We start from the raw sequence: 11,592 nt of genomic DNA on the forward strand, positions 1-11,592 counted from the left end.
TTCTAACTTTAGCCATGTAATAGTCACTGTCGAGCAGCTAGCTGGTTATTGGAGTGATACAATTGATACAGAGACAATCGCAATGTTCAAGAATATATGATGCCTTTCGTTATATTGTAACGACGGTTATCGAACCCTTACGTTACATCTAAATAAATTTTAATTTTCTTATCATTGTGTAATGATAAGTACATACTTTTATAATCCTCTATTGAAAGAAATAACATGAGTACATAGACGAATGTTTACAATAAGCGAAAAAGAAATGAATAAAATTTTAATAAATCATCTTATTGAGAAGTGAACGATGTCCGTCGATTCGCAGATAAACAATAAATGATATTAACAAAGGACACAAGAATATGCAATTAATTCTTTAAAGAATTGATTTATTCTTTAAATAATTTAAAGTTATCATTTCAGAAATTATATTAAAAATGAGATTTTAATCAGACTATGTCGCTTGCTGGAAAACACCAAATTATCAGATAATCACTGAATGCAAGAAATGAGAAATTATTATTATTTATAACATATTATATAGGACCGTATATGTGACAACACAAACTATATAAATCAAAGCTTTTCGATTAGGTGTAGTGTTTTTTTTTCAAGACCGAAAAATCATTTCGGCGTTTCGCGTTTCTAGAGGGACTACATACGTAGTATATAAATTCACATAAGAATTTAAGATCCAGCTAGACCGTTTAAGGCTTTGATTTCTGTAGTTTGTATCATTATTTATACTGCAATAGTATCATTCGCATTTATCCTGTATTCACAATTCTCCTATTCATCCCTATATACCATTTCATCTTGAGAAAATATCAGAAACATATCCTAAAAAGTAGCTTAAAAAGTTTCTACAAGAAGCCTGTCCATAAGAGATATCTCAATAAGATGCATCTTAGTAAAATGCATCATCACATTGGACCTTTTCATAAAGAGATTGTCGATAATTGTTTATTTTCAAAATTGTATAATTTTCATGTAACTGATAAAATTAAAGAATCAATAATTGCAGTACTCACTGTTTTTTTTTTGCACACATCCAAACAGTAGAATTATATCTTTCTCGCTCATTGAATAGTTGGCCTACATATCCATGTTGTTTCTTTCTTTAACATAATACAGAATCGAGCGAATGGGACAGAGTTTGAAATGAAAGAAACGGCTATGTTTATTACAGGGTTAGTGTAATCAAATTAATGTGTGGCACATTGGACTCGCGATGGACCTCCTTCGTCCTCTTCATACGCTTGTCTCGTGTCTCTCCGCCTTTGCTCTTGCTCAGGATCCAAGTCGGTAAGTAAGCACTCCTCGGCACCGTCTGGAATTATAACCTCTTCCCTCGGCGGCAGACATTGTTCCAATGATGGAATAAGCGATGGGTCTATGCTTTTCGGGAAATTGACTATAAATTGTATTATAAGTCTGCCGTGTGTAAATGGATCTTTGTAAATCGGCATGCCCTCGTTCAAGATGCATTTCAAGTCACCGTGTTTCGTCACAGTGCCGGGAAGTGAGGTTATCACTAGATCTCTACCATCCAAAGTACGAATAACTTTCTGGAATCCACATAATGCCTCTACGAGTTCTAATTGCATTCGCATAATCAGATCGTTTCTTGAACGCCTACAATTAATCGCAGCGTATTAGTAACAGTTAAATGACTAGCTCCCTAATAAGTATTCCATTAAAATACTACTAACTTGAATACATCATGATCTTTTTCTTCAAGAAGAATAACTATATCACCAGGCTCCAAGTCTGGTTCCTGATCACCTTCGCCACTGAAAGTTATCTTTTGACCATCAACCATTCCTGGATCAACGTGAACCTCGAGTATCTTTCTATCTCTAATAGTTTTTCTTCCATTGCAATATTTGCAACGATCACGAGGATTAATACGTTCCCCTTGTCCTTTGCAATCTGCACACATAGTTTGTAAATGTTGTAACATTCCCGGACCTAACTGCTGGATTTGTACTTGCAAGCCGGAACCATGACACGTCGAACATTGTTCAACAGAACCTTTCTTTCCACCAACACCTAATCGAAAAACGACGGATATATCATATTCTCCGTGTCACACACAAATATAGATCTTTTTAAAATTACAATCTCCATACAAACGTTACCTTCACATTTTTCACAAATAACATTCTTTTGCAGAGCCAGTTTACGCACAGTTCCTTTGTAAAGTTCCTCGAGGGAAACTGATAATTGATGCATTACATCTTGACCTCTGCGTTCTCTCCTCCTCGCTCCTCGTCCACCAAATCCTCCTCCAAAAAACATATCGAAGATATCCATAGGAGAAGAGAAGCCACTACCACCCATGCCACCTTCTTTCAAAGCTTGCTCACCACCTTGATCATAAATACGCTTCTTCTCTGGATTTGACAATACTTCGTATGCTTGAGAAATTTGTTTAAACTAAAACGTATATTTTATAATATTATATTATATTAAGTTTCATTACACGTAAACTAATCAATAAGTATTTTAAATGATAAGATTCGTACAAACCTTTTCTCCTTCATTAGGATTTTTATCAGGATGATACTTTAAAGCGAGCTTTCTATAGGCCTTCTTCAAATCCTCCTGCGAGCATCCGGGCTTCACACCCAATACATCATAAAATGTAGTCTCCTTAACCATTTTCACGGTGTGTTAAATAGTTAGTGTTGTATTAAACCACTCTTGCTGCTGTAAACAAGAAAAAATGTTATAATAAATGCTTTAATTTTTTTATATCGCTATTAAATACATAAGTCTGTTCTTTGTCATTGCACTGAACTGTACTAAAACTTTTTATATCTTGTTTGACACCAAACTTTAAATATACATATTTTTCGTTTTTAAATGAAAAATACATTTCATCTGCTGATAAAATAACATTAGAAAATTGAAGGAACATCAAGTGCTACAGCTACAAGAATAGACCTGACGATATAATTTGATACGCACAAAAAATTCTGTCAAAATGTCAAAATTTTACTGCCAATAAAACGACATCAGAGAATTCGAGGAAAAATAAATTCATTATATTGATAAACTAAACAGCTCGTGACGTTACAACATACATGCGTATTGCAAGATCAAAAAGGTAGACAAGTTTAACTCATAATTAATTCATAATTTTTAATGAGGTATCGTTCTTCTAGTGTTACATAATTAAATCTACTCATAAATTTCAATATGGTCAGATTTGATCGGACAATAAATACATAATAACTTTGAATCAATTTTATGAATATTTAAATTAACAAACAAGTTCAAGTTATATAAGATACAATGAACAAAAGAGCATTTAGCACCAGTAACCCAAGTGAGAGAACTTCTGGCTTAATGACTTCGAGTTTCAAGTTGACTTGTAGTTAACAGCAAAAATGGCAAAACTGAAAACAGGAGTCTTATTCAAGAATAAATGCCCAATTGTACAAACACTTGTTTCTTCCTCCTTTTTCTCATTTTTACCACTACTGATTTCAAGCCTCGCAACGCATGCAGACGTTTTTTCACGCAATTTTTTTTGCATGTGTAGAGGTAGAAGCCGTACGCTCGCTCGTGAATTCAAAGAATATAAATTAATATAAAATACCCATGCGGAATTCATGCGAATTTCAAAATGGCGTCTACAGTAGGACTGGGAGTATACGATTGAATAGATCAGCGAGCGAAGTATTTTAAAAGGCGAGGCGCGTACTGTGGACGCTTCGCGAACAAAGACCGCCTCTCCAAGCTTTCTAGAGCCTTCCACTTTCGCATAGATGTTACCAAGCAGGCGGGTTCCCAAGTCGATCGAACGACAAAATCGGTGTAACGAAGAGTTTGCCAGGTCGCTCGTGACGAATTTTTATGCTCGACGCATTTACGCTATCACGAGAAAAACGCGTTTTCGAAAAACGGCTCTACTTTTTCTGTTTTTTTTTTCTTTTTTCCTATCTCGATCTCCTTTTCTCAGCAGTGGCCGATGCCTTGGTGCATCGTTACTCGACACGAGTCGTCAGGCAAGCGTGCACGCAGACTTGGTAGCCAGGTTACTGGCTTCCATCTTTCTTTTCAAGCTCGCTGTTGCAACGAGAGAGTAGGTACATACTCGGCTGACGATCAGTTCAATTCTCGCTTCGTAACGTCCATCAATGTGCAATCGTGTGAAATATATCGTCGCGCAACCTTCGACCGTCCGCCAAGCCAAGGCGCTCCTGCCTCCCACACCCTTTTTTCTGATTTCGATGACCGTTACGCGGAGATAGACCAGAAAAAACTGCGACGAAATCCCGAAATTCCGAATTCCCAACGTGGACAATGATTCCGGAAAATTTTATATAAATGCCTCACGCGAACACGCTAATCATCAATTACACGTTTCTCAGGGGGGAAGAGAGAGAGAGAGAGAGAGAGAGAGAGAGAGAGAGAGAGAGAGAGAGGACGAATATCGCCGACCAACCGATCGATCGATCGCGCGACTTGGGCCGTCCATTCAATCCGTTGTTCGTTTTCACGCCGTCAGATCGGCCACGACGAATCGTCTCTCTCCTGACGACAAGACTCACAAGAGTGAAGAGTCCCCCGCGATTCGCGAGAGTTACTTACCTGTGTAAATGACGAGGAGTGTCGCTTTAGAGAATGACCGCGCACGTTTCGTGCAACGCCCGTTCTACTTTCGCGTCCGCGTCACAACGTTTCACGTATGAAACTGAGCACTGAGCGAGCCCGGATTCCGTGCAACTCCGTAGTCCACCGTAGTCCGTGCGCCCACGTCGCCTACCGATATTGCCGCCTGCAGTGTAGTATGTTCTCGAAACTTCCTAGGGAACGGCAGTGGTCAACGTCGGTCGTCGAGCCGACGGCTGAGCGCCAATCAGCTGCCGACGTTGGCGGAAGCGCTACGCGCACAGCGTCGGTCTCTTTCGAAAGTTCCCAGTTCCCTCACAAACTCGCGCGTCGATCATGCAGTTTTTTTTTCGGTCGATACGACACTTTCTCTTTAAAAAAATTATTTATAGATATAAAAAATAATATCCCATGTTTTCTTCTGTTTGTTACAAATTTCACACCACAGACTTTTATACTTTTGTCTTTACTTTTTTTTCTAGAGCCTTTTTTTTTTTTATTCTCGCTGTACTAATTCAAAGTACAGAAGTCTGGCCTTGGGACAATTTGCTTTCAAGTGAAGTTAAGATTTTTCAAAGTTATCACACACACACAAGAGAGTTTACTTACAAATTTTAACTCAACAAATTTGGGTGACAAATTTTAATACGAGTTAATATTTCGAACTGTTTGAACGTGGTAACGTCTTGAAAATTAAATAAGAGGATTTTCAATTATTTTTAATCGATAATGTCGATTGTAAATATAAACAATACAGTATTTTTTAACGTAAAATACACGCGAATGTCCGGATACCGATGCTGCTGTGCAATCTTTCGTAGATGGCGGTGCGTGTTTCCGAACGTCCCTTTTTCCAAGCGGTACGCTAAACGATAACCGATCAAAATGGTATGTAACTTGTATCGAAAAATTCTTTAGTAATCATCCTACGGAACGTACAACATTCAATTAAATATTTAATAATGGCATCTAACAAAATACGTGTTGTATATATCATGTTCAGAAAGTATCAATTATAGTAAGATTAATCAAACATGACGTGACATAACCTCAATTGAGAAATACATGTTTGTAATTGTTTGTGTGACCATTTGCGATGTTTTATGAGATAATAGATAATAAAATTAATTAAAGTTTTTTTTATCTCTCTTTACCAATTTATAGTATTCGTTATTCTATTTCGATACTCTGAAGATGTCTAATAAGTAACCTAATTTAACCTATAAATAAAGAAATGTATTTTGATTTTTGCTTACAGACGGAAGGTACAGCTACCATCAGGACAAGAAAGTTCATGACCAATCGGCTTTTATGCCGAAAACAAATGGTGAGTGTGAGACTTGAGTATTCATTATATCAATTCATTATCCCAGATCAGAATTTATACGATAATTTATTTTGATCATAGGTCGTAGATGTTATTCATCCTGGCCAACCATCAGTTCGTAAGACCGAGATTCGAGAGAAATTAGCCAAGATGTATAAAGTGACTCCAGATGTTGTCTTTGTGTTCGGCTTTCAAACCAACTTTGGTGGTGGTAAATCTACTGGATTTGCACTTATCTATGACACCTTGGATTTTGCAAAGAAATTTGAACCTAAATATAGGTTAGCAAGGCATGGTCTCTTTGAGAAACAAAAACAAACGAGAAAACAACGTAAGGAACGCAAAAACAGAATGAAGAAAGTTAGGGGTACTAAAAAGAGTAAAGTTGGAGCGGCGTCTAAGAAGGTAGGCAAAATAATGTATTTCGAATATATTTTTTTCATAAACATTTCTTGCTCTATTACTTGAACATTAATATTATAACATTGCAAACAATTTCTTTATTCTATTTAATTCTTTTTAATGCTTTTTGGTATCAAATATCTGATGCATGTTTATTTCTTTTTTTAATCACATGGGGTTTAAATCTCTTATATTAAAATTGTAATTGTCTTTAAATTGTATGTTCTATCTAATGTAATTTTTCTTTGTTTTCATTCAGTTAATTGATTATATTAATGCACTATTCTATTTAATAAAATCGGTTTGTATATATTGAAAGTTCTTACATGGCAATTTAAATTCCTAATATTATTAAATAGATAAGTTTAAATACATGATAAATGTTCATATATTTGTTAAAAAGTTAGATTCAGTAGATTTGTAAAATTTGGTTTAACTTTTTACATTTCTCACACAGTACAATAGTTGTGTGATATGTTTTATCTGAGAAAATAATTATAAAAATATATTAAGTATTTTTTTTATTGATAACATAATAATGTTCATGGGCAATTTAGAAATAAATTTTCCTTTGGTTTTGATGTCTATTATGCATGCTACAGTGGTATACGCTTCTTATTCACATTCTAGGGAAGGAAATAGAGAAATGATCATCATTTGTACTACAGACTTCTGGAGGAGCAATTTCTTATTGCTTAATCAGGGTCAGCATGCAAATTTTTTAAGTTTCATACTTTTGTTCTTTATTGTATGAGCATGCTAATATTTTTTTTTATTTATAACAGCATAAATATATGTTATATTTTTATGATTTATTTATTATATTACTAATCATGTAATTCTAATATTCTAGTTTGTTAATTTGTATACATAGTAGTATACAGATGTAATATTTTATTTTCATGATATGAAAATATAATAACCTTACATTACACTATTATATTTTCATATACAATAAGCATCTTTGATGATGTAGAGTGTAGATTTAGAAACTGTGTATAATTATGTATAAGACTTGATTATTTATATTTGCATTTTGCTGCATAATAATTTAATTCTAAACTTACACTAACATGTTGTCTGTATCACTACAATTAAAATTAAAATTAAACTTTTACTATAGTAATCAAATTGTTTTAAAAGTAGTTATTATTAGGAAATTAGATTACATCCTTCAAAAAAAAAGAAATTAACCTTATGAATTTGTAATTAACTTTCTCTTGCTCAAAAATATTGATTTCAATGAATCACAAATATATTGTATTAACAAAGTAACAAACAATTTTATTTTATTTTAAAGTTTATTCTATATTACATTTGCATTTATATTAATATAAAATTAAGTATGCACGAAAATTACTGAGGTTTAAACAATTTTGTGTGAAAATTGAATATACTTGAATATTGAATTGTATTGAATTTTTTGTGTATATATTTTTTATATTTAACTAATACACTTGAGGGAGAACATGCTTTATATATTAATTACAGATATGTAAGTGTATATGTGCTATCCTATTGCTATAAACTATTTGTATTAAAATTGGTTATGTGCATGTTAAAAAGTTGATTTTAAATACAAAAAAAAGATATATTATTTTTTAATACATACACTTTTTTTTTATTACAGTAAAAGAAGCCATCTTGAAGTCCACACAATCATCGACGTAAAAGTTATTATATTTTACTATATGGAATAGCGCCGAAATTATAATAAATTTTACGGAATAAACGTGTATTCTTCTTGATGAAAACCTGTTTATCACATTTTTCTTGACATCTTGTAACAATGCCTTGTTAAAAAATTTATCATATTGAATTAATGCGCTATTATTTTTTTTACTTCAATTTTCAGTATATTAATATTTTTATATCTAATCAATATGTATTTACAACTTACATACTTAAAACTTTATTAAAAATCATTGAAGATGTACACCTGAATTTTTTTATGATATACAATCTATTTAAAACGTTATAACTTCGGCGGATGCTGGACGAGGTTTCTTCGTGGTACGTTTATTAACGGTTTCATTATCTTCTACTCGCTTATTAAAGAAAGGTAAAATTTGTTCGGTGGACGTTTCGGATGAGTCATTGGTAATAGTAGTAGTAGTTAATTCCTCAGAAGACTGATTGTCTGCTTCATTAGAAACTGCAGATTCGATAGATGTTTCGATCGATTTGATAGAAGTTAGATCAGTGGATGATGTCGATGTGACGGAAAACATAGTAGTATCAACTGACGAAACAGTTGATTCGGTAATTGACTCGGTAGATGTTAATGTAGAGTTAATAGGTACTGCAACCGGTACACTATTCATTACAACAGATTCACTGGAAGTTATCATTTCTTCACTTGATGAATCAATTTCTATATTCGGCTCTATGGAAGTTGTAATTAGTTGGGTAGTAAGTGGAATCGATTTGGTAGAAGTCACGATAGCCTCGGTGGTTACAGTTGATTCGGTAAAAGTTAAATCTGATTGCGTTTGAGTAACAGTTTGGGTTGTCTGTTGTCTCGATGTAGTCAATTCGATCTTTGGTGTAGTCGATGGAGGTTGCGTAGTTTTCGGAATTTCTGTTGGAAGTTTACTGAAGTCAGGTGTCCAGTCGGTCCCAAATATAGGAGGCAGATTCGGCATAACGTCCCACTCATCCGAATCACTGTCCCCGTAGTCATTGCCTGCAATTTTCCGGATGATGTACCAGTTACCAATCCGGACGCCCCAATCTCGTTTTGGGTCGAACGATAAGCTAGCTATTAGCACGAAAAAAATTGACAAAATACGAAAGTTAAATCTGGGTCGTCTAGAAGTTGTTTAGAAGGATGCAATCTCATGGAAACTTTTGAAAAATATACGTGGTATTATACACTGTAATCCTAATTGTATCTCTCATACAACATTCGCGAGTGACGCATCATGTAAAACGTCGAAATCGCTCAATTATGTTCCGTAGCGAAGCATAAACACGTGATTTGACATTCAACGCGAGTTTCAGTTTTGCTATGTGATAAATTGAAGAAAAATTCTACGAATACTGACTCTTAAATTTCATGTTATTGAACTTTGCTTACATAAATCTAAGAACAAGCCTGGATAACTCGATATTCGACCCTCTAAGGTCTTATCAATGTTCAAAATATCCTGTGGTGATAAATTCGGAGTTGGACTATCTTTGCCAAACCATTCCCGCCATTTTCCCACAATTCGGTCCTTGATCATTTTAAACCAATCTCGTATTGTTTCTCCAAATCCAGTTGATCGACCTGTTCCATCTACGACAAACGTTTGCGTTCAGCAGGATATTACAAATTTATAGGATTTGTAGCAGGATTGGTCACTACACATCACAATTAAGTAGTACAATTGACTGCAATCTTGTTAAATTCTTTTTTAATTTATATAATTTTGTAAAATTTAGCGTAAATCAGAAATCTGAACATTTAATCACTGATATACTTATTAATGTTATATCTATTTTTGCTTAAAGATATCGAATTAAGTTTAAATTTAAAACAATTTGGATATATACTACGTGTACTTTCCAGCAAGCATCACAGATGACACAATGTAACACCACTTGCTGGAAGACACACTAATAATTCCATTTCTCTTCGCACGAAACTGGAACTGTAACTACATTATAATCTCTCTCTCTCTCTCTTTCTCTCTCTCTCTCTCTCTCTCTCTCTCTCTCTCTCTCTCTCTCTCGAATCGGAACAACTATTCATTTCAAGAACTTGAGGAACTGAAATATATGTTTAATTCAACTATAATATCGATTACTTTAATCCTACACTTCATTATCCTCTACACTATAGGATGTAATTAATTTAGCACTTATAAATAACTACAATACACCACCTCTACTGAAAATCGGTGTCGACGTAGCGAGTTGGCAGGTAAGGAGCAGCAGTAAGATACCCGAAAGTGGTCGCATTTTTGCAATCGGACAAACAACACCACTCTGCGTGCGGGTATAGAAGCGCGTGCCGTTTTATATATCCTTCGGCGGAAGCGCATAGCATGACGATCTCGTTAGTGCCACAATTTTATCGAGAAATCAAACTAAGCCTGCATGCGCCAATGAAAACAGCATCGGCCTTGTTGCACTCGTTCCGATCTGTTCCGATCTCATCTCTCAATCGGTTAATATCATCGTCATTTTGTACAATACATACATAATTTACAACAAGAGAATCCGAATCTCGTCATGTACAGCAAGATGGCTAGTCACTTATTCCGCGAACGTAGGACTACGACATCACGCTATTGTGCTGTGTTACGTATGAACGCAAATTACATACGTTTATTCGTGATTACCCATGTGGGATGGGCTGGCTGGCCGGCCTAAAACGGGCTATCAATTGATTACCCATTTGCACACTATTAATTCACAATTTATATGGTTTTCTACTATTACGCTTGTCCGCGCTTCTAATGTCAGAATTATTAGAAAGACCTGATTTCGTTCGACTGAATACCTCTTCTCATCAATACCTCTTTAAATTTCTGTCATCAGGACAAATGACAAATGATGCTTGGAGTTCTAATAATGATAATTTTGGATTCTACAGTACTTAACACTTTGCAAAATGAGAACGTATTATACATACTTTTTTTTTTACAATAATTGCATTATAATAACTTCAGATTTAGATCAATTTAAAAATACTTTTGTAAACATTCTACCAACACCCAAGATGAATCTTTCACCCCGGTAAAAAAAATGCATTCCCTTGTCGAATGAGAATTTGATGAGAGATGTTTAGTAGAACATCAGTTGATACAAGATTTAATGGGAATCGAGAGTTTTCCAGTGGTATAGACTAAATTATTAAATTTTTCGCGATCGACTGTAAACCAACATGACAGTGGAAACTATTATTGTCCATATTAAATTTTGCTAACGAACTATTTAGCACTAAGTGTAGGTAAAATAAAGACACGTAAGAACACAGTTTTCCCAATCGTACATATGTATCGATCAAATAAGGGGTTTTCGTAGCAGAATATATCTATTGTTAGACTATCGCCCAACTTTCCAAGTTCTTTCCAAGGTATTTAGCCCTAATAGGATTTGTAGTTATGACGCAGTTATGAGTGGACCGTCATAAAATTAATCGTAGCCGAAATAAAGCGGGACTCGGCCTGTCACGTGCCATAGGTAAAAGTGGACTCGTCCAGTATTGGGTTACATGTTCACGTCTCTCCCGTCATTCTTCGATCCGTCAT

The 11,592-nt window shown here is 34.6% G+C and overlaps 3 protein-coding genes across 7 annotated transcripts; 1 reads left to right on the forward strand and 2 right to left on the reverse strand.

Annotated features, from left to right (window-relative positions):
* Positions 1-411: 411 nt before the first annotated feature.
* Positions 412-4,914, reverse strand: LOC108751412 (dnaJ homolog subfamily A member 1). 3 transcript variants are annotated; one of them, XM_018491598.1, is made up of 5 exons: positions 4,603-4,914; positions 2,533-2,709; positions 2,142-2,439; positions 1,713-2,052; positions 412-1,635 (listed from the first exon to the last, which is right to left on the reverse strand). In XM_018491598.1, the coding sequence occupies exons 2-5, from the start codon at positions 2,662-2,664 to the stop codon at positions 1,206-1,208; spliced, it is 1,200 nt and encodes a 399-aa protein (XP_018347100.1). In that variant the 5' UTR covers positions 2,665-2,709; positions 4,603-4,914; the 3' UTR covers positions 412-1,205. The 3 variants fall into 3 exon arrangements, with proteins under 3 accessions (XP_018347100.1, XP_018347099.1, XP_018347101.1); XM_018491597.1 differs by having other exon boundaries at positions 2,533-2,712; positions 4,603-4,913; XM_018491599.1 differs by lacking the exon at positions 4,603-4,914 and adding an exon at positions 3,484-3,502 and having other exon boundaries at positions 2,533-2,712.
* A 501-nt stretch (positions 4,915-5,415) lies between these two features.
* Positions 5,416-8,158, forward strand: LOC108751414 (40S ribosomal protein S24). Of its 2 annotated transcripts, XR_001939483.1 has the most exons (5): positions 5,416-5,511; positions 5,882-5,950; positions 6,032-6,355; positions 6,983-7,056; positions 7,983-8,158. XR_001939483.1 is itself a non-coding variant. In XM_018491602.1 (4 exons), exons 1-4 carry the CDS (start codon positions 5,509-5,511, stop codon positions 7,983-7,985), a joined length of 399 nt encoding a protein of 132 aa, XP_018347104.1. In that variant the 5' UTR covers positions 5,416-5,508; the 3' UTR covers positions 7,986-8,100. The 2 variants fall into 2 exon arrangements, 1 of the variants encoding a protein (XP_018347104.1); XM_018491602.1 differs by lacking the exon at positions 6,983-7,056 and having other exon boundaries at positions 7,983-8,100.
* Positions 8,159-8,182: 24 nt separating this feature from the next.
* Positions 8,183-10,828, reverse strand: LOC108751413 (salivary glue protein Sgs-3-like). Of its 2 annotated transcripts, XM_018491600.1 has the most exons (4): positions 10,548-10,828; positions 10,222-10,480; positions 9,432-9,632; positions 8,183-9,113 (listed from the first exon to the last, which is right to left on the reverse strand). In XM_018491600.1, the coding sequence occupies exons 2-4, from the start codon at positions 10,295-10,297 to the stop codon at positions 8,320-8,322; spliced, it is 1,071 nt and encodes a 356-aa protein (XP_018347102.1). In that variant the 5' UTR covers positions 10,298-10,480; positions 10,548-10,828; the 3' UTR covers positions 8,183-8,319. The 2 variants fall into 2 exon arrangements, with proteins under 2 accessions (XP_018347102.1, XP_018347103.1); XM_018491601.1 differs by having other exon boundaries at positions 8,183-9,038; positions 10,222-10,828.
* Between the last annotated feature and the right edge of the window lie 764 nt (positions 10,829-11,592).

This window comes from Trachymyrmex septentrionalis, unplaced genomic scaffold (assembly GCF_001594115.1).
Source record: "Trachymyrmex septentrionalis isolate Tsep2-gDNA-1 unplaced genomic scaffold, Tsep1.0 scaffold44, whole genome shotgun sequence".
NCBI classification, from domain to species: domain Eukaryota; kingdom Metazoa; phylum Arthropoda; class Insecta; order Hymenoptera; family Formicidae; genus Trachymyrmex; species Trachymyrmex septentrionalis.